The sequence below is a fragment of the Phalacrocorax carbo genome, chromosome Z (genome assembly GCF_963921805.1).
Source record: "Phalacrocorax carbo chromosome Z, bPhaCar2.1, whole genome shotgun sequence".
NCBI lineage: Eukaryota > Metazoa > Chordata > Aves > Suliformes > Phalacrocoracidae > Phalacrocorax > Phalacrocorax carbo.
The window spans coordinates 53,483,974-53,505,919 of NC_087548.1; the positions used below are offsets into that span (position 1 = coordinate 53,483,974).

At 46.4% G+C, this 21,946-nt stretch overlaps 1 protein-coding gene across 6 annotated transcripts in view; it reads left to right on the forward strand.

Moving 5' to 3' along the window:
- ABCA1 (ATP binding cassette subfamily A member 1) overlaps window positions 1-21,946 on the forward strand; it is a 94,408-nt gene that overhangs the window by 51,927 nt on the left and 20,535 nt on the right. For 5 of the 6 annotated variants that reach the window (XM_064438441.1, XM_064438445.1, XM_064438442.1 and 2 more), the window contains 16 exons: window positions 3,246-3,332; window positions 7,893-8,133; window positions 8,723-8,862; window positions 9,548-9,664; window positions 13,162-13,350; window positions 14,219-14,424; window positions 14,517-14,693; window positions 15,297-15,519; window positions 15,872-16,093; window positions 16,717-16,921; window positions 17,463-17,576; window positions 18,053-18,224; window positions 18,779-18,910; window positions 19,433-19,572; window positions 20,589-20,726; window positions 21,277-21,497. In XM_064438441.1, the coding sequence (XP_064294511.1) occupies window positions 3,246-3,332; window positions 7,893-8,133; window positions 8,723-8,862; window positions 9,548-9,664; window positions 13,162-13,350; window positions 14,219-14,424; window positions 14,517-14,693; window positions 15,297-15,519; window positions 15,872-16,093; window positions 16,717-16,921; window positions 17,463-17,576; window positions 18,053-18,224; window positions 18,779-18,910; window positions 19,433-19,572; window positions 20,589-20,726; window positions 21,277-21,497 (2,724 nt within the window). The remainder of the gene's footprint in view (window positions 1-3,245; window positions 3,333-7,892; window positions 8,134-8,722; window positions 8,863-9,547; window positions 9,665-13,161; window positions 13,351-14,218; window positions 14,425-14,516; window positions 14,694-15,296; window positions 15,520-15,871; window positions 16,094-16,716; window positions 16,922-17,462; window positions 17,577-18,052; window positions 18,225-18,778; window positions 18,911-19,432; window positions 19,573-20,588; window positions 20,727-21,276; window positions 21,498-21,946) is intronic. The other variant, XM_064438446.1, reaches the window with a different exon arrangement.

Genomic DNA, 21,946 nt, shown 5'->3' on the forward strand with positions numbered 1-21,946 from the left:
AGTTAGCTGTATGATGCAGACAGTGCCTGAATTTTGTTATGACCTCCCAATGCTTCAGACATATGCCTTGTCCTGCAAGTTAGAGAAACTGAGTTGTCCATCCCTTCTAGCAAGCAGGACTGATAGGTGGACTTATTCAAGGCTTGTCTTGACAGTGCAGTCAACTCCAGTCACTTCAAGTATTTGTCTCTACTTCAAGTCTTGTAGCGTGCGCATAAAAGCACACAGAGTCCACTCAGTGCAGTCAATATCCTCAAGAGTATTGTGATGTTGGCTGCCCCAAAAGACAGGTCTAGATGAAGGCATGACTTGTTAGCCCCTAACACGGTAATTGTACAGGGCAGTTCAGTCCAAAACCTGCTAGAACTTTGTCTTCCCAGAGTGTGCCTAGAAAGGACGGGTGATATTTTTGCGGCATTTCAGTGGAAAATGAGCCATTGCCCCCCCCACAGGATGTAGTGCAGACATCTACTAAAGACATTCTCACAGTGGGACCAATCTCTCTGAAGCTGCCCTGAATCTCTAGGGCTCTTATGAATGTAATGAACTACTCAGTGAGCCACTGCAAAGAGTTATTTTCCAGGGAAATTCATGACATGCTCATCTGTACAAAGACGACTGGCTACTTGTGACTGATTTTTGTCATTGTCTTTGGAGGTATGACTTCTGAGAGGCTCCCTGAGTGGGCATTAGGTTTCAAAGGGTGGTGGTGAAGAAAGCAAAATTCCCTCCATAGTAATGACATCACTGCAAGTTCTGGTGAGAAATGGACTTGGAGTGCTGTGAATTTGTTAGGAAGAAGGGTCAGGGTGATGGGCTGTGAAAGGATAGGTGGTTTCACTCGCATTTCAGGGTACAGTTTGCAAGTTTCTTGAATCACCTAAGACTTACATCCTGGGTCAGACCAATGTCCTCTTCAGCTCAGTGTCCCCTGATGGCTAGTCCAGCAGTGGCCTATAATGGAGGTACGTGAAGAAATGCAGTCATGAGGCAAATATATAGTAACACTTACTCAGTGTAATGTCCTGTTCATAAGTAGCTTGCAACTCAGGCTTTCTCAGCTACTACTGGGATCTTGTTTAATAGTGCTTGGTAAGCTTTTTTTCTTTAATGAATTCTTCTAAGCCTTTCTCAAACCCACATTAATTTTTGGTACCTTCAGCACTGCATAGTATCTACAGGATTCCTCCATTTTGAAGAAGTGGCGTGTGTAGTAATTCCTTTGGTTTGTTTTAAACTGATCTTTTCACTGGAAGCCCTCTAGTCCTGTATGATGAGGTGCAGTGAGCAATCATCCCCTGTTCCCATTCTCCATTCCATTTGTAATTCTACAGACTTCTGTCAAAACCTCTATGTGTCATTACAGGTCCTACTGGAAGAAGTGTGGTCTATTATTGTTCCTTCAGAAGCCATTCTGTCTTGATTCATACTTGTGGCCTTTTTCTGTACTTGTGTTCCTTCAAAGATGGAGGATGCAAAATTGCACATAGTACTTGAGAGCTGGGATTGCACCATGGATTTATATTGATGTTGATCTGTCTTATCACCGTAATTCTAAGATCACCCTTTCTGAGTTGCAGGAGCTAGTTCAGAGCAATTGAAGGGAATCTTAAATTAGAACTGTCTTCACCCTATGTACTGTACTTTGCAGTACTGAATTTTGTCTGACAATTCATAACAGTGTGTCAGCATGAGGCCTTTCGCTAATCCTTTGCAATTGGCTTTTGACTTTTCACTGCTGTGAACCAATTAGTACAGTCTGAAAAATCCCTCATCTCTAAATCACCTGTGAATCCACTGAGCAACACAAATTTGTGTAGAGCCTGATGAAGTACATGGAGCTGAACAAGCATGTCTACTGTTATGCATGAACCTAGGACTTCCTACCTCGTCTTGTTGGTGAACTGGTAGTGCAGTCATGTAGCTTTGTTTCCTGACTATTTATTTAAATATGCCTTGAGGGTCCTAGCCTGTGGGGAGTTTGAATTGCTTTTCTTCTAGCTATAATGATGTGTTCTGATTTATCCAAAGCTTAAGGACTCTGCTTAGTAGGAATTCATAGAAGTTATAGGCACCCTCCCTGAATCTGCGACTGGCTTTGGAGCAGGCACTAACTGTGCACTCAGAAAAGTTAGCTGGGTCTTAAATGCACCAGCAGATCAGTGGAACAGTGCCCACTTACACCAGCTGGCACTGACGAGGTCTTATCACCCTCCAGCTAAATCAGCTAGAACATGTGAAAGCCTGCAGACTTTGCTTCCAGAAGTTACCCCAGGAAAGATCTGAAAATGAAAAGCTTCAGCCCAAAAGATGTGTGCTAAAATCAAGGGCCTTGGCTGTTCCTGTGTCACAATGCTGTAACTTCAGCATGCTTTCAAATGCTGCAACGCGTAGCTGTTAACATGAAATCTTAAGAGATTATTTTAATTGTCACTCCCTTGAAAGAAGGATTGTGTCCAAATGTTTCCCATGCAAGATAATCCAGATATATGAACAAAAGAGAAAAAGAACCCTACAAACCAAAGCCCAGGCCCACCAGTTACGTGGAGAGCAACTGGAAACAAGTTGTCTTCAGTGTGACTCCCTGCCTAGAGCAAATAGTTTCCTGAAAACTGTGCCTTCCCCTTCTGGAAAGCCATCAGTCTTTCTCTTGTGATAATGGTGAGTGTCAGCTGTTTCATGGAAGCTGGTTGTTTTAAAATATATCCCTGGTTCAGATAAAAAATGTCAAGGCTTGTTGGGAGGATTTGAACAATGAAGATGACATACACTGCAGCTGGAGTTCTCTGTAACTGAGCTGGTAGTTGTGGAGTCCCACTGAAAGCTTGTGTCTACCAGCTGATCTTTCCCTCACTTGTGTAGACTTTGCATCCCCTCCTTAGCACCGGCTTGCAGGATTTCAGGTCTGTCCACATGCTGTTCTGTAGGCTGTGCTTGTTTTGTGACCTGGAATCCAAGTCATCCTTTGCACTGTGTATGTGCATGCACTTAGCATTTTATTGGGATGGTTATGGCATCTGTGTACCTAACCTGTGAGGAACCAAAGGGGCATCTCCACTGCGTTGTGGGGTTCTGAAAGGTATTTTAAGTTCAGGGTTGCACAGAAAGCCAGCTCTGTCTTCCCCCCTAAGCATTTTGCCATGTGAACAGTCCTTATTACTCTTATTTACAAGAATGTTTACAGTTTTAATTTCTTTGTTTGTGCCTTGCAGTGACTTCTAGTTTCCTTTTCTCTCTTCCTGCAGAGCCGAATTTCTTTCAATTCCTCCTTGCATGATCTGTCGGAAACTGTGGAAACTTTGAGAGAGAGCCTTGGGAAGCTTGTTAAAGAGGTAAGGAGTGCCTTCGTGTCAGGAGAACACATCACCATGGTTGCTGTCTTAGCCAGTAGTTGAGTGCAAAAAGCACCTGGGTGCTCCTTAGTGCATCTTAGTGTCAAATCCCTGGCTTGTTTTGAAACTTCCCTCCCATCCTACAGCTGTTCTCCCTGTGTCAGTAGAGGCAACATGCACTTTGCAACTCCTTGGCACTTGAAGATACAAAGACCATAGGAATTTATCAGGTGTATGGCTAAAGACTGGGTCCTCATGGGAGGAGCAGGAATTAAGACGTTTTCTGTGGGCTTCTGCCTTGTCAGCACTGGCACAACTTTTGGGCTTCAATACATCTGCTGCCTTGCAAACTGCATGTGGAGGTTTGCCTCCTTTCTATTTTTTTTTTTTTTTTTTTTCACTCAATTGCCAGCCATGTCAGGGTTGTAACTTGGTTGTATCTACCGGGCTCTGGGTGGGGAGAGGGTATGGCATGTGAAGAGAGGTTGTGGTTGTTCTAATCTAAATTAGTAGTTACAGGCTACTGTTTGCTCTTTGTCTAACTAGCTTTTTGGGAGAGAGATTGTTTTCCGGTATTTGTGGGGCACTCAGTGCAATGGCATCACAACACTGGCTGAGAAAGGCTCTGGCAAAACATAAAGAGTGATTTGCAGAGGCAAAGTGGCATTATAGAGGCTGCAAGTATTTCTTTTTGCAGGTGAAACGATGGATTAAGAAAAAAGCCCTGCATGCCTAGCATGAGTCAGATGTTCAAAACTGGGGTGGGGGGTTGAGCCAGAAACTTAACATTAGTTGCTTTTTGGCTGGCTCTGACTTTGAAGTGCTGCTACTAGGCAAAAACACTCCCTGAAGCAGAAATCACAACCATCTAACCTAAACAATGCCGCCTCCGCCTCCTCCCCTTCGCTAGTCTTCCGTCTTTGCCTCAGAAAAAGAGGGCTCAGAGCTGTGAACGGCAGTAACCTCTGAGAGCATGCACAAGAGTGGGTCACTTCAGGTTAGTGTGCGTTCCACTCCCACGGAGGGGCGGCTGCTGGGAGCCAGCGCTATGCCAGCCAACAATTCCTGGCACACATCCCTCCCCCAGTCCCACAGCCTGCCGCCAGGTCCCATTTACAGTGAAATTAAGATAATTCCAGGATCAGCTTCAGTTAAGACCGTGGCAGAGCCTCTTGCTGCTAGCAGGGAGGCTGCCCTTCAGAGTTTGATTACAGCTGTTTCCCGTTATGTCACTTAAGCTCGCCTTTTTTTTCTTGTCTGGGATAAAAATAATTGAAACCATGTGATACTCAGTTTGCTGATGTGGCCGAAAAAGTCCCAGGGTAATGTGCCTTTTGCTTGGCAGCTGTAGGACTACTTTTTATTCTGCCCTATTGCTGTGCAAACAAAGGCAGCTTTTTCCTCTGTGTACAGCACGAGCTGCTCCAGATGGCTTGACCGAAAGTTACTTCTTATTGTCTTGGCAGGCTGATTTCTGTGTGAAAAGGAGGGACTTGCACCCTTGTTTCGAAGGGCAGCAGCTTGAGGGGCTGGAGAGAACTATTGTCCGTGCCATGTCTAGGAGCCTTTCTAGCAAGGAATTTTAATTAGAGAATGGTCTGAACAAAATATTTGTCTCTGACTATGGGGATTGATTGGATCTGTGTCCCTGGGCTCTTTAAATCAACTGAGGAAGGCAGATGAAACATTGAGAGCAAAGGCAACTATTAAAAAACACTTAGAAAGCCACGTCTGATGTCTGAGAGAAGAAATAGCTCAGTAACCCTTCACACATGAGATACTTGCTTCACTTGCTTGTGGTGTGACCAGAGCAGCTCTACATGTCACTTGTGAAGTTGCTGGTGCCAAAGACGAAACAAAGCTCTTTGCTCAAACTGTCTTAAAATTATGTGTAAAAATCTATTTGCTAATGTAATCCCTCTGCAAGATGGCTAACACTTCATATGTTCATGGGAATTAGTTTCCTATTTGTATGTCTTTGCTCATATTGGAGAGTTTATGGTACTTTAGCTAAAGCAGTTGACTTTTTGCTCAGGAGGAATCAGCTGCTTTACCTAAGGTAACAAAAACATGCCCAAGGGGTCCCTTTGAATTAGACACTTTCACATGTGAAATGCACCCTTGGCCTTTTGGATGAGGAGTCATAAAATCAAAAAATCCATGTGAGCCTATATAACCAACAAAAGCTGTTGTGTGACATGTTTTTATTCATGTCTCATGATGCTAGTGTCTTGTCAATCACCCAGAACCTGTGGAGCTAGACTGAGTAGCACCAGGGTACAAACAAAGGCAGTAGCAATGAAATTAAAGTACCCTTGAAGCAGTCACTCTGGACACATGTGCTGAATTCCCCAGGCCTTAGCTGTTCTCACGGCTGTCTTCAATCATATCAATGTCTTGTGTTTTCAGGCAGCTAAAAATAGAGGCTCCTTATGTATGTGACACATAGTAGCTGTTGTTTAGCATCAAGAATTTTTGTCCAGATGTTGGCACATCTAAAGCATGCATCGTGCTACAGATGAGCACAAAGGGTCAGGTTTGCCTCCCAGTGTAAGGCCAGAGACTCTGGGAGTGCTTTCCTTGGGTGAATTTTGATTGAATTGTTCCAGCACACCGTTGCTTTCTGCATGGTTGCTGGCTGGCTTTGCCAGCTGTCCAAGACTTTGATTATCTGCATTTTATTTAAACAAAAGTGGGAGAACCAATACACAGTGAGCAAAACTGGCAGATGGCCTTTGACTGACTCTGTTATTGTCTCTGAAAACAGGGCAGTTGAGCCACAGCATATAAAGTTGTTTCTGAGATGCAGATCATCAGCTGATGAGCGGTTACAAATAGGTGTCTCAGCAGCTCTGCTTGCCCTTACTAGTGCATGTTGCTGTTCTGGGCAGCATGGTAAGAACATCCAAGTTAATGTCACCTGGTATTTCAGTAGCAGTCAAGAAATCAGCTGAAATGCTAGAAAAGATCTTAAAAAGAGATGATCAGCTGTAATATACTACCATGACACTATATAAAACTGGATTGCCCTCCTGTTCAATATGGAATCTAGGCAATCTAGGCCCTTCCTCTCCAAAAAGGGGTAGCAGAACTGGAAAAAGTTCAGAGAAGGGCAGTTAGGACATTTAGAAGTAGAATGTCTTTCACACAAGAAAGAAGGGGGTAGGCTGGGGCTTGTCAGCCTGGAAGAGATACGAGTTGGGGATATGAGAGAGGCCTATAGAGCTGAGTGGCCCAGAAAAAAAAGAGGTAGGGATTAAATGTTCACTGTCTCTTCCAGTGCACAAAACCATAGCACCAAATGGAGCTAACGATAGCTAAGTTAAGGAGGGAGGAGAGGAGGTTCTTTCCAGTGATGTGTTAGATGTTAAATACTTGTGGATGTGCAAAACAGTAGGAGTTTACTGTGGAATAAATTTGTTGAGGGTTAGGAAATAAAAAAATTTTTTGAGCTGAAAACAAGTGGAAGCTGGAAGGTTACTTCAGCGAAGTATCCTACATTCTTGCCCTTGCCTTATTTTTTCCCTAGTACCCACTTATTGTCACCATCACAGAGGTTACTGAGATAAACAGACTAGTCTGTATGGACACACTTTGGCTGGTGTTCTTACATCTCCAGAAAGGGAATCTGAGAGCAGCACTCAAGTGTAGCATGAAAACAGTGTTCATGGAGGTGCATTGCTTTTTCTGTTGTGGTGAGCTTGGCTATGCCTGAGTACTGTGACATTAATGCAGTGAGTGTCTCAGGCTGAGCGCCTGGTCCTTTTCTTCACGACAATATTGCAGGTAGATGCTTACGCCAGACAAATCTGTCTGGAGGTACCAGTCATCATGGCCAGTTGTGCATTGTCAGATCAAGCCTGGTGTCAGGCTGGCTGGGCAGAAGTCCCCTTTCTGTGGCTGGCTGCATGCACAGCTCATGCTGTGATCAGGCTCCAGGCTGCAGTTGGGCTTGTTTTCAAGGGTTTTCTGGGAACGCTGTTGACAACAGAGCAGGGAGGTTCTGGGGCAGGGGCAAGTGATACCCATCTAGGAGGTCAAACTGGTTGCCTGGTGTAAATCAGTGGAGGCTTGCTGACCTTGGTGGAATTGTGCCAGGTGACACTGCTGGGGCCGGCAGCTTGTCCAGCCCATGTCCCACGAGCTGCACTCACTTAGTGTCATTCCTTGCTCCCTTTTCTGACTGGATGCACCCCGCTCCACCCAGCGGGAGGGGGCTCCACTGGAATGTGAGCCGTTGTGCAACCTGAAGAAGTGGCTTCCACATGAGAGGGAAGGGAGGGCAGGAACCACCCAGAGCACTGGAGGAGAACACTTAGGGGTAAAGAGCTTGGCAAGGGCACACTCCTTGTGCATGCACAGAAGAGACTGCCCTCTACGTTCTCCCACTGTGGCAGCAGGAAATGTCCTTTCCCTGGTCTTTACTGTTGATGTTGCGTTCAAGGGGATTCTGATCAGTTGAAAAACAGGTGTGTGATTAGAAGAAGAGTGGCAAGATCTCTTTTTGCTAATCCTGTTCCTATCCCTGCTTCCGCGCTCTTCTCCCACCTGCCCCTCCAGTTGCTGAGCATGAAGAGCTGGAGCGACATGAGGCAAGAGGTGATGTTCCTGACCAATGTGAATGCCTCAAACTCCTCTACGCAGATCTACCAGGCTGTGTCACGCATTGTGTGTGGCCATCCCGAAGGTGGAGGGCTCAAAATTAAATCCCTCAACTGGTATGAGGATAACAATTACAAAGCACTGTTTGGAGGTAACAGCACTGAAGATGATGTAACTAACTTCTATGATAACTCCACAAGTAAGTGTAACCCTGGCATCGCCTAAAGTCCCATCTACTTCATGGTTGTCATTGCTAGTGTTTTCCAAACTTCCACAGATGAAAGCAAGTGGTCTTGAGGGACAGCATATGTTTCATTATATCAGAAAGGCATGTGCTTGCCACCTGCTGCCCATGCCCTTAAGATCAGGAAGGATATCAACATGCATGGAGTTCACAAGGGCCTTGTGTAGAGTCCACAGAAAGCTGTGCAGTGGACTTCCTTCATGGGGAGAGGGAGCACAGTTGTGTGCACTCTTTGGAAATCTGGGCTTTTCTGGACGAATTTTGCTCGTGCCATGCAGGAGGGTTGTGGGAGCAGTACAGAACTAGCAGTCTGGCACTTAATGCTGGAGGCTCTCTAAGTGCTCCGTGATTGCTGGGCAGGCTATGGAGGCCTGGACTGAAAGGGGCTTTTTCTGGAGCTTTGCAGTAGAGGAAGGTTTTTGTTGTCTGACAAATGCTGTGCTTTCAGCTGTGACACTCCTTAAAGCCCGCACAAGTGGGGCATATACCTTCTGCAGTTGTCACTGTGCTGTTCAGCCACTCACCCTTGTCCTCTCTTCCCCAGCACCCTACTGCAATGAGCTGATGAAGAACCTGGAATCCAGCCCGCTTTCCAGGATTATCTGGAGGGCTTTGAAACCCTTGCTGATTGGGAAGATCTTGTACACTCCAGACACACCAGCTGTAAGGAGGGTCATGACTGAGGTAACTCTAGCTCTATCCTGTGATACGTAGAATGAGGTATGTCCTCCAGCTGTGCAGCTTAGCTGCTCTGTGTTAAACTGGGCCCAAACACAACCCTGGAAAGGATTGCCTGCAAAGCATAGCCTCCCTAGTCTCTCACCTCCCATGCACTTGCTGTTGAAGGTTCAAGAAGAAAAGGCTAGGCTGAACTCTTCTTCTAGACTTGGCTGAAAGCTTTCCTGGTGGTGCCTTTTGATTATCCACAGGCTTTGCATCTCTGATGTGGGATGTGGGAGTGGGGAAGACCTTGATAAGCTTTCAGATGTCCTTGCTCTCCTCCACTGCCAGCTGGTCAGTGGATCCGTAATAATTTCCTAATGTGCTCTCTAATTCCCCAGGCTCCCTCACCAGGAGTCTTCTAGCACATGGGGAGGGGCTGCCTCTGTGTGCCCTTCATCTCCCGGGCAGAGTCATTCTCCGCCAAGCCTTGAAAGGCAGTGCTTAGCCATAGGCATCCACACTCCCTGTTGTTGTTTTCCTTCCTAGTGCACTTAACTTTCCCTACTCTGGTCCTTGCAGAAGCTGAGCTGCTGTTTGAATATAAGCAACATTCAGTACTTCACTTGACAGGTCAATGCGCCCTCTCAGTCCACAGTGGATCTCTGCCAGCTTTTGGAAATGACCTTCATCTCCTCTTTGCCAACAGGTGAACAGGACGTTCCAGGAGCTGGGTGTGTTTCGTGACCTCGGGGGGATGTGGGAGGAGATAAGCCCGAAGATTTGGACGTTTATGGAAAGTAGTCAGGAAATGGATCTCATTCGGGTCAGTATGCTATCTTTGCCAGAACCACCACTGTTGCCTTATGCAATAGGTGATGAAATACTTATTTTGGATGGTGCTCCAGTGCTGCGCTGCGCAGACAAATAGTATGGATGGGGACCCCTTTCCCCTTATTGAAACACATTGTGACTGTGCCAATCTTGCATTGTGCTTTGCATTCCTTCCTTCATGTTAGAGCCTGCTGTAAACACCCATTTCTGATCTTCCTCTGTGGGGAAATGGGCTGTTTATTCCACAGTGTTGCCCTAATGCAGTATGAATATCTGGCTTGATTTTTATTTTTTTTTGTAAACTAGGGACTTGTGGGGTTGGTGACAGGTTCAGCTCCCTGTGCTGTGCACTTCTCCACAACAGTGCTCTCATGATAGCAGCAAAGCAAGCAGTCATATACCTCAGTCAGATCCTGGAATGTGCCAGGTGGCCTCGGGGCCTATTGGCTACAGTGGGAATTGAATGGTTATCATGCAAGAGCGAACCTAGATGCCTGGCAGTAGTCTGGCACAAATATTTTAAAAACTTAATTTGGAGTTGCATGGTATATTTAATTTAGTAATACTTGGGTGCTCATGGGGGAAGAGCAAACATCACCCTATGGCTGATCACTTCATCATGTGCCATGTGTACTAGACCATGAAGAAGGGGCTGGGAGTCTTGTTCAGATTTGACACGATTCTGTTAGCCTGTTGGCTTCCTGGAGCATTGCGCCAGGTGTTAGAGCTGCATTGCAGGGGCATTATCTGCTTAAGTGGCTTAGTTCGCTGTTGCTTCCCTCAGGTGCAACTCTGAAGGGTGGATCTTTGCACCCCATGCTGATGTGCGTGGAAGCATGGTGATATAAAAGTATGATCGTGCAACACAAACAGTTGTAGAGTAGCTTTTCCTGCTGTCTCTGCAAGGCAGCTGTTTGGGTGTCATAGTGCAGCTGTTCTACAGAGACTTACTCAGATCTTGTAAGCCTTGAAGTTCTTTCCTTGTTTACCCCACTGTAATGCTATGCTGAATAGCCATACTAGAGGATCAGAGACAATTTTCATCACTCCTTTGCCTCTTTTGGCTTTATGAAAGTTAGTTCTGGAGATGTTGGCATCAGGGCATTGAGGATCGGGGTCACCAACTGTAAACTGAACTGATTGTTACAGAGAGTGCAGGCAGAAAGTTAGGGTTTGTATATTGGTTTGCAGTTGTGTCCTTTGAAAAGTGAATGTTGCTGCATTTTTGGTTTTTTTTTTGTTTGTTTGTTTTTTTTTTTAAATGAGCACCAGGCTTTTCTGGATTTGCATTTTATGCTGCTTGTTAACCCTGCTGGCTCTGGTAGTTAATTCTTGATTAAGTCTGGTTAATCAGACTTTAAGTCTGGTCTCCTCCTCTGTATTGGTGCAGTAGCAGGGGCTTGTTTATGGTCACCTGTTGCAGTTCACACAAGCAGGAGTACTTCACTGTCAATGCCTGGGCAGCTCCTGGGCAGCATCCCATTCAGTTTAGCGGTGCAGCATGGATCACTTCTACGTGAATAGACTGAAACAGGGAGTTGCCTGTTTGTGGCTCCTTTCAAGGGGGAGGTTGGTCCTTTGCTGTTTGCTAGCCATGTAGGCTGCCATGCTGCTGTGTGCCCATCTCTGGCACTTGGTATGTCTGCCCATCTTAGCTTGATGCTAACACGGCTGCTAACTTCAGGAAGGACAGCATGTGCCTCTGGCATTAAGGGTGATGTGGTTTAACACCAGCCAGCAGCTTAAGCACCACACAGCTGCTTGCTCACTCCCCCCTGGTTGGATCGGGGAGAAAATCAGAAGCGTGAAAGTGAGAAACTTGTGGGTTGAGATAAAGACACTTTAAGTAAAGCAATAGCCGGGCACACAAGCAAAGCAAAACAGGAATTAATTCGCTCCTTCCCATAGGCAAGCAAGAGTTCAGCCATCTCCAGGAAAGCAGCACTCCATCGTGTGTAATGGTTACTTGGGAAGACAAATGCTGTCATTCTGAACATTCCCCTCTTCCTTCTTCTTCCCCCAGCTTTATGTGCTGAGCATGACTTCATATGTTGTGGAATATCCCTTTGGTCGGTTGGGGTCAGCTGTCCCAGCTATCTCCCCTCTCAGCTTCTTCTGCACCCCTGGCCTATTCACTGGTGGGGTGGGGTGAGAAGCAGAAAATGCCTTGACTCTGTGTAAGCCCTGCTCAGTAGTAACAAAAACATCCCTATCAACACTGTTTTCAGCACAAATCCAAAACATAGCCCCATACTAGCTGCTCTGAAGAAATTTGACTCTATCCCAGCCAAAACCAGCACAAGCAGCTTTTAATGTTGCTGCTGAACATGGTGAGGCTGAGCCCCTTCCGTGCAGGCATAGTGCCCTTCCTCCTGGGGAGGACGGCAGGAGCCAGCCTTGGGAGATCAAATGTGAAGAGCACAGCGCAGCCAATCCCCATTTGCTTGGATTTCCCTTTCACTTGTTCTCCTTTGTCAGCTTGGCCTTTTCTGTTTTCTGAGTTTGCAATGCTGTTTTTGTAACTTCATGACCCATTACTTTCTCGTTTGCTGGTAACAGCAGAGCATGGAGAAGCTTCTCAGCTCTCCACTTCATTCTTTGTTCTGGGAGAAAGTCCATGTCCTGTTTTTATTTGTTAGGATTTTTAGTTTTCTCTCTTGTGCAGCATTTTTAAGTCTCCCTTACTTCAGTTTAACTGTGTCCTTTACTGCCCTCCTGCCTGCCCTTATACTGTCTTCCCAGAGGACTGGTTTCTGCTTCAATGCCAGGTGCTTCTATCTGGACTGCACTTGTGTGGGGTGTTGTGCATACAAGTAGTGGGGCAATAGCCCATCCTCAGAAAGCTAGCACTTAAACTAGGTGAAAAAAGCACTGCCCCAGATAAGAGAACAGAGAGGCAGGGGATCATGGCTATACAGGGCTGCTTCAGCCAGCCCTGATGGCACAACAGCAAAATATATAAGAAAAGCCACCCAGCCTCTGGTGCTGGTATTTCTCTTCAGCACTGTGACAGTTCAGCTTCCAGCCATGCCACGGCCCCTCTATCCCAGCTGGGAGCAGAGGTTTGCTCGGGAGAGGTGAGCAGAGCTTGGTTCTGCTGAGTTCACCATTAGCAGAATGTGTTTCTCCTGAACACACATCTCCTTCCCTGTTTTTGTGTTTCAAGACCTGCTCCGCATGTGCGGGGGTGCAGAGCTCTGCGTGGCTCTCTGCTGCCCTCTCCTTGGGAAATGGGTTGCAGGTCATGGAGACAACTAGCCAACCTGCAAAGAACACCCCATGCTGTAGCTATGGTGGAGGCACATCCTTTGCAATGGGAGGGTAGGAGGAAGGACCCCACCGTGCTGATCTTGTCAGTATGGCAGAGGGCCTTTCCCTGCACCTTTTTAAAAGGCATTTTCACCAGTAGTACTTGTTTTCATGATGAGAGAGGAGATCTAACATTAATTCTTAACAACAATTTCTCCTTTGAAAACAAAATATCCACAGACACTGCTGACAAGCAAAGCTCTCTGGGACCTGCGCTTACCGACTTCCAACTGGACAGTGGAGGACGTTGCCAGTTTTCTGTCAAACCATCCGGAGGACTTTGAGACAGCAAATGGCTCAGTATATACCTGGGTGGATGCCTTCAATGAGACAGACAGGGCTATCCAGACCATCTCCCGCTTCATGGAGGTGAGATCCTGCTAGTATGGACGAGGAGCTGAGGGCGGACAGCAGCTTGGTCTCCACTTCTGCAGTGGGGCGGTCTTGGAAGGGAAAGATAGATGTTCCTCAGTCCATTTTCTGTAAATGACCAGGCTTTAGTAGGGCTGAGTGCACAGCATCTTAGAAAATATCATTTAATCAGGTGCCTAAACATAGATGTAGGAACCTAACTGTAGGTCTTGTTCTTGAAGCTCTCACTTTGGCCATTGCATGTGGTTTCCCACACTGTTGTTATTGGGCAGCTCAGAGCTGTTCCTTGCTTCAGCAGTGTAACAGCTTATATTTTGATCTGGGGTTTTAGGTGGGGACAGTGGTGAAGCTAGCAGCTTCTCTAAGCTGAGGAAGACAGAGAATAATGAAATTTGTTCTACTTGTTAGTTGGCCATCTTGGCAGATAGGTGCAAGCATAAAGAGCCCTTGGCGTGTCAGGGGCCTGGTGCAAAGCCTTTAGGTCTTTCTGCTGATTTTTAAAGGTTTTGAATCAGACCTAGTTTATTGGTAACAGAGAAAATAAGACTTTCTATGGAAATTGATGCTGGGATGGGATCCTATAGCTGGTAATATAATGCTACCTAACCTCTAGTTCAGAAAATACTTGTGCTGGGGTATTTATCAGTGATATATGTTTGACTGGCAGGTCAACCAGGAAAAAATGACATCCCTAGCAACATGGTAGGCTACTATGAGCCCTTACAAAGTAGTCCAACACTGCAGCGTTTTCTTGGGCATGGCATTACCATTGCAGAGTTCTTTTTTCTCCTTCCCAAATGTAAGCAAAGTACATTCTGGTTTGGTAACTTATCACATAAACACTTCCAAATCTGTCCATGTCTAGTGTGTCAACTTGGACAAACTGGAACCTGTGGCCACAGAAGTCCGGCTTATAAACAAGTCGTTGGAGCTTCTGGATGAAAGGAGGTTCTGGGCTGGAATAGTCTTCACTGAAATAGCTCCTAACAGCGTAGAGCTCCCTCAGCATGTGAAATACAAAATACGCATGGACATTGATAATGTGGAAAGGACCAACAAGATCAAGGATGCGTGAGTCCTGAGATGCTGACCTGTAAGAAATTTCACATGGGGAATGCGGTGATGAGGATTTCTAATGGAAAGGTCTTGTTTCCTTGGTACAGGTATTGGGATCCTGGTCCCCGTGCTGATCCCTTTGAGGACATGCGCTATGTTTGGGGAGGCTTTGCCTACCTGCAGGATGTGGTGGAACAGGCCATCATCAGGGTGCAGACAGGCACGGAGAAGAAGACAGGGGTTTATGTGCAGCAGATGCCCTATCCGTGTTACGTGGATGACATGTATGTATGCAGGCTGCTTCAAAAGCTCCCAGGAGGATTGTAGCTTGGGAAGCATAGGCTCTTGTCACTCCTCAGGCATGGTTATTTCCCTCAATCAGTGAGGGAACAGTCGTCTTAGTGTTCCTAATCCCTGGAATTAGGACACCTGCATGGAGGATGTAAAATATGTAATGACTTGCAGAGTTATTCCCAGGACAACTATCTGTACAGGAATTTCACATACAGTGTGCATTCCTCAGAAGTGCCCATATTCCCAAACCCAGTACAGGTGAAAATAGCACTGGGAAAAATGCAAACAGCTAGGCACGGGATTGTGGAAAGAGGACAGTTAAGAGCAGTTACCAGGAAAGGCAGGTCTCTGGACCCACTCTTCCACTGAGCAACAGCTGGAACTCCAGCTCCCATCCTGGGCTGGTAATGTGCTCCAGACCCATCAGTCTTGCCTCATGGTAAGACACTGATCCTATGTCATGCTCTGCACATGGGCTGCTTTGTGCAGTGAAGCCTTAGCTGTCACCATGCTCTGCTAGCCCTTGAGTGGGACCTGAACTTGCACTGATGTTTCTGACTCTGTTTTACGGCTCCTTTCCTTCCTCCTTCCAGATTTCTGCGTGTTATGAGCCGTTCTATGCCTCTCTTCATGACTCTAGCCTGGATCTACTCAGTGGCTGTGATAATCAAGGGTATTGTGTACGAGAAGGAAGCCCGACTGAAGGAGACAATGAGGATTATGGGACTTGATAACGGCATACTTTGGCTAAGCTGGTTCATTAGCAGCCTTATCCCTCTCCTGATGAGTGCAGGCCTGCTGGTGCTGATCCTTAAGGTGAGTTGACTGGTTTGGTCTGTGGCAGCAGAATCTAGAGCCTTGAGAGCCTGCTAAGCAGTGGTCTACACTGACATGCTGGGGAGGAGTTAGTGTGGGTTGACCACCAACTCTGTGGGGACAGGGTTTTGGAACAAAACAGGGCTGAGTCGCTGAAAACAGTGGAAGGGGCTGTAGTAGATACAGTGCTCTTGAAAAGGTGCCTCTGGTACTGCCCCACTTCTAGGAAGGCTGTTGTGCAAATTGCAGCAAGCCGAGCCTGCCCTGAACAGCGGCTCTGCAGACCTGCTTGTGCTAGAGCCACCTTGGAGAGTTCTTTCAAAGCCTGATGCACCTGTTATTTTCCTGCCAGATGGGGAATCTGCTGCCTTACAGCGACCCTAGTGTGGTGTTTGTTTTCCTCTCAATCTTCGGTGTTGTGACCATCCTCCAGTGCTTCCTCATCAGCACAGTGTTCTCCAGGGCCAACCTGGCAGCTGCCTGTGGGGGCATTGTTTATTTCACACTGTACCTGCCTTATGTGCTGTGCGTTGCCTGGCAGGACTACATCAGCTTCTCACTAAAGATCTTTGCGGTGAGTCTTGAGGAAACTGTCCTGGGTACTGGGCTTCCACCAGTATGGCACTCAGCAGCTCCCTAGCTGGACACTGATAACTATGGGAGGAGGTGGCAATGGGAGGATAATTTTCAAGTGTAAGAGGCTATGGGGTGGGCTTGGTGAAGAGGTTTACTGAACCTGCTAGGAGCTGCTGAGAGGGTGTTGTTGGGTTTGGTAGTAGAAGTAATTCAGCCAGACTAAGCTGCCTTGATCTCTGTATGCTGTTGTGCTGTACCACCAGATAGTCAGGCTGAAGGAACGAGCTGGCTTTCCTCTGCACAGCACTTCTTACCTGCTTGGAGAGGGTGGCTGTTAGTGATGTATTCCCTCACATAGAAGTCCAAAGAGCAAGGGAAAGAAAATAGGGAAACAAACAATTCTGGGTGGTGCTCTGGCAGAGACTTCAGGCCTTGCTTGCTTGTTGGAACCAAGACTGGGACTGCCACTCCCTCTCTGTAAATACAGTCGTGCTCCTTGGATCTTTGACTTTTCCTATAAGGCTTCTGGACTGTGTTCATTAGGCTTGTGCTCAAGCTGAGCTGCCCAGTTGGAGAGTAGCCGTGAAAAACTGAATGCATTTTCATGCCTCCTATTTGCAGAGCCTGCTGTCTCCGGTAGCATTTGGCTTTGGTTGTGAGTACTTTGCACTGTTTGAGGAGCAAGGAGTTGGTGTTCAGTGGGACAACTTCTTTGAGAGCCCCTTGGAAGAAGATGGCTTTAGCATCACTACATCTGCTGTCATGATGTTGTTCGACGCCTTCCTATATGGGGTCATGACCTGGTACATTGAGTCTGTCTTCCCAGGTGAGGTCTGCTTCTGAGGCAGGATCACACTTTTAAATGGATTCTTTCACGCTACTCATTTGCCAAGGTGCAAATTGGACCCCTTTTTAAGCAAAGCTGCAGAAAAGTCATGGAGGAAAACTACAGATCAGCATGACAGTGAAGTTGTTGCTGCTAATAGCAGTGACTGTTGGCCTACCGCAGAGACTGAGCCCCATTGTGGCAATGGCTGAGCTGGTCCCAGAAGCTTTGCTTCACTTCAGCTGTTACCTTCTCTGAACTGCTAAGTCCACAGACCCTGCTGCAGGGGAAGAGTTGAGAGTATCAGCATGACATGTGTCTGTGTAGCACATACCAGCATAGGGCTTTTAACCCTAAAGCGAAGTTTGAGGAAAGAGATGTCTCTTACCCCCAAAGTGTGGCAGTGTCTTCACCATGAAAGATCTCCTCTTAGTTCTCCCTAACCTAGAGGTTTAGTGGTTTGGAATACTTCCCTTCTTGTCCTGAAAGCTAATATGAGAAAACAGATGCAGTCAGGCTCATGTAAGGCTTTTCTCTTTAGGCCAGTACGGGATTCCTAGGCCCTGGTACTTTCCTTTCACAAAGTCCTATTGGTTTGGCGAAGAACCACAGGACAGGCAGCACCCTCATCCGGACCAGAAGGGACCTTCAGAAGGTAAGTGCTGGACACAGTCTTTCTGCAGTGAAGTGTTATGGTCTGCCTTTTTTGAAAGGAGAGTCCAAGGACAGCATGACTGGTGTGGCTAAGGTGAAATTGGTCATCCCTTTGTTATTACAGTTTGGGTGTGCTTATCAGGTGGATGTATCCAGATAAACCCAAGGTACTTTGCCCAGTTGAGTGCAGGTGGGTACTCCAGCCTCATGGAGTTGAGAATTCCTCACATTTTTGCCAACCCTGGTGACACTGGACATTGCCAACTCCCATATGAGTCCAGTAGAGAGAAAAGAGCTAAAGAAAAACTTCTGTGGAAGGTTTCTGTCCCTGAGGAAGAAATGTGGTCAGTTCTTCATGTAGCTCATTTCTCCTTGCATCTCCACAGACCTAGGGGAATGTGATGTTTGTTAGAAGTCTGACACAGTTGCTGTTAAAACATATCATAGCTCTCTCTACTTTGCTCTGTTTTCTTCCAGTCTGCAAGGAGGAAGAGCCTATGCACCTGAGCCTTGGTGTTTCCATCCAGGACCTGGTCAAGGTTTATCGTGATGGCAAGAAAGTTGCTGTAGATGGTCTCACACTGAACTTCTACGAAGGACAAATCACCTCCTTTTTGGGACATAATGGAGCAGGGAAAACCACTACCATGTAAGAACAAAATAATGCTTTAAAACCATGAGAGAAGTGATTCTGAATACTGAGATTCCTATCAACATAGTAGAGGTAGCTGTGCAGTGTGCAAGCTGGTGCAGCCTAGGGTGCTGCACTGATTTCAGTCTGGTAAAATCTGCTGGTTTACCCTGGTTCTGCAGCTGCCTCAGAAGGTACACAGATACAGGGGACTGAAATTGGAGGTAGTTCAGGTTGGGCTGGTGCCAAATGAATCTGCTGGCAGCATTTTCTAGTAATGTTATTTGTGATTCTGACTTACAAATGTAAGGAAGCAAGTTGGGACTGAAAGGATGAGAAGCTTTTAGAGGAAAAAATATTTGCTTCAAGCAGAGTCATGTGGGTGTGCTTTGATCACTGTTAAAACCATTGGAGCTGTTTTTTTTAATCCATTAGTGAGATATTTCTTAGACACCTTTCCTGATGCAGGAGTTCCCCAGGGCTTCTACCCACTCTTCATTCATCCATCCTGGCATGTGCAGCAACCACATCCTTGTGGTGGAATGTGCTTATCTGTTGTGTTTGTCCTTCAGGTCCATCTTGACTGGCTTGTTCCCCCCAACCTCGGGTACAGCCTTCATTCTGGGCAAAGATATCCGCTCTGAGCTCAGCACCATCAGGCAGAACCTGGGTGTCTGTCCACAACACAATGTGCTGTTTGACTTGTGAGTATCATCTGTGAGACGCAGGGCTGGTGTTACCCAACAGATGTTTGGGTTCTTTAGAGATAGGACTGTCCTGGCTGAAAGCATATTGTCTCCTATCTGTCACATGGTGTGAGACAGTAGGGTGGTATGAGATTGATACAAGGACATTCTGTTTGTTAGCAGGTTCATACGTGCCTGTGAGATATAAGCAAGAGCCTATACTTTTAATTTTCACCTGTCTTTAAAGAAATCTACTCCATTAAACTTAACTAGGCCAAATGTTTCCCCAGTAGTGATTTTTGGATGTTTGGGGTACTCTGTCAAGCACCTTTGAAGGAGGACTATTTAAATTGGTGCTAAACAGCCACACTGTGAAATCAGGCCCAACTGAGCACACCCAGTCTGTAGCTCCTTCCTGAAATCTCGGCCTTAAGAGATGTTTCCCTGAGCAAACAAACAAGCTTGCTTTAATGTTAATGCAAGGGATGAATGCTTGCATGGTGCTCTCAGCTGTGCCCTGAGCCTGCTTGTGTTCCCTAGGCTGACTGTGGAGGAGCACATCTGGTTCTACGCTCGGCTCAAAGGGCTGCCGGAAAAGAAGGTGAAAGAGGAGATGGAGCAGATGGCAATGGATGTCGGTTTGCCTCACAAGCTGAAAGCTAGGACAAGCAAACTCTCTGGTAGGTTCAGCTGCTTTTACATTTCTCAGCTGCTTCCTCAGTTCCAGAAAAACTTTCTTGGGTTTCACAGAGGCAGCATCACAGACCTTGGTTGGATCCTCCAATTAAATATGGATTACCACACAATTAAGCACTTAAGTTAGTTATTTTTAAGTTTACTAAGATACACTGATTAGGTACTTAATAAAATATTACACTATGTTATGCTGTCTGATGGCCATAACAAGTCACTTGCTTTCTCTGAGTATTTTGTACTTTCTTCCATTATGACATGCTCCAGCTACACATGATGTGTTCTGCAAGTGCTTATTAATGTGTTTGGGTGTTATGGGTTTAGGTGAGAGTGTCTCAGACAATAATATCCAAGTCCCTTGCTGTTCATGAACTATATATGCATTTCTTATCCTAATTTCTGCTTCTTCAGTTGGCATCCTGCAGTGTCGTTCCCCTTTGTTCAGGAACAGCAGGGTTCCTGTATCAGTCTGTACCAGACAATTGAAGGACTGAGACTCCTTTGTTTCTGACTCAACTGTCAGCACAGACTGTGCATTTGACTTTGGGTAGGGAGAGAGACGGCCACAGGTTGGCTTTAGTATTGAAGAGTGTAATATAATTCCTTGCTGCTGGCACATTTCCACAGGAAGGGTGTCTCTTGGGGACCTATTTCTGCGGCTCAAGCTCTGGAGACCTGTGCCTCCAGATCCTCAGATATAGTTAGGCCTCTCCACTGCTTATGTTGAGACAGTATGATTCACTTATGGAAGGGCTTGCAAGGTGTGGTTTCCTGCAGTAGGAGGAGAGTTGGACTCCACTGAGGGAAGGCCATTCAGGTGAATTATCCCCTGTCCTGAAGGTGGTGGGACCCTGAAGGCCTGAAACAGCAGCAGTGCTTGGTCTTCTCAGTGTGCAGTTCTGCTTTCTCTTGGAGAGCTCATTATCCACTCTGCTGCAGGTATTGCTGTTCCCCCCCATTCCCTGCCTCAGCTTGAACACCTCTTTCTTCTTGTGCCTGTCAGGTGGCATGCAACGGAAGCTCTCAGTTGCCTTAGCCTTTGTTGGTGGCTCCAAGGTTGTCATTCTGGACGAGCCGACAGCTGGGGTGGATCCATATTCTCGCAGAGGAATATGGGAATTGCTCCTGAAGTATCGGCAAGGTACGTGGTCTTTTCCTCTGTTCCTAATGAATGTGTCACAGAAAGCAAAAGAAAATCAATCTGATTAATGACTGTTCCCAAAATAGCAGTGTGTCTTTGCAAATCTGTTGTTGCCTGCACTGAGGAAGGAACAAAGAGCATGCAGGACAAGGATGTTCTAATCTCTTATCTGTCCTCCTTTCTCATCCTATTCATGTCCAGAACTCATGAACAAAGTTCATCACAGGGTTGTGAGGGCAGTTAAAGTCAGAAGTTCACATGTGGTATTCAGCAGTGTCCTGCTCTCTGCAGCCAACCCTGCTGACATGAAATTAACCTGCCTTTGCTGAGCTTGACAAGGGCCTGCAGAAAGTGGGGAGAATAAACCCATGACAGCAGTTGTGAACCTTTTGCATACTGCTAGCCTTGTTCAAAGGAGCTTAGACTTGTGGCATCAACCTCGCATTCCCTCCTTGCTATAATCATGGCAAGATCCAGGTGACTGTGGCTTTGGCTTGGGAGCATGGGTATGGTTGACTTACCAGCATTGTCTTCCCTTGCTTTCTTCCAGGCCGTACTATTATTCTCTCCACGCACCACATGGATGAAGCAGATATTCTGGGGGACCGGATTGCCATCATTTCTCATGGCAAGCTCTGCTGTGTTGGCTCTTCTCTCTTCCTGAAGAACCAGCTGGGAACAGGCTATTATTTGACCCTGGTCAAGAAGGATGTGGATTCCTCTCTGAGCTCCTGCCGAAACAGCAGCAGCACAGTGTCTTATCTGAAGAAGGTACAGCTGACCCTTCTTGCTCATTCATTCTTCCTTCATGAAATCTTAGACTTATGGGAGGCAGCAGCTAAGATTTTGCGTGTTAGAATGTCTCAGAAGAGAAATCCCCTACTCTTTAAAAGAAGTGTTACTTGCTTTTAAGTACTACACCAGATCATGTCTAGTTAAACTGTTGCATGGGATGTACATCTCTATTATAGTTTCTTTCAATGCTGGCGGTGCAAAACGGATTGGGAAGATGAAGTATACATGCGGTGCACACTTTTGTAACATGCACTTCTATAACTGTGACCTCTTACTTGTATTTCAGCCCTTTGCAGTGGTATGTCACCATTGCTTTCTGACTCCTCTGTGGAGTATCCAGCATGTTACAGCATCTGGTTGAAGTTATCTAGTGTGTAGTGTCTGGTGGGCTCCTTTTTAGTTAAACAGCAGGGAACAATGGTTGT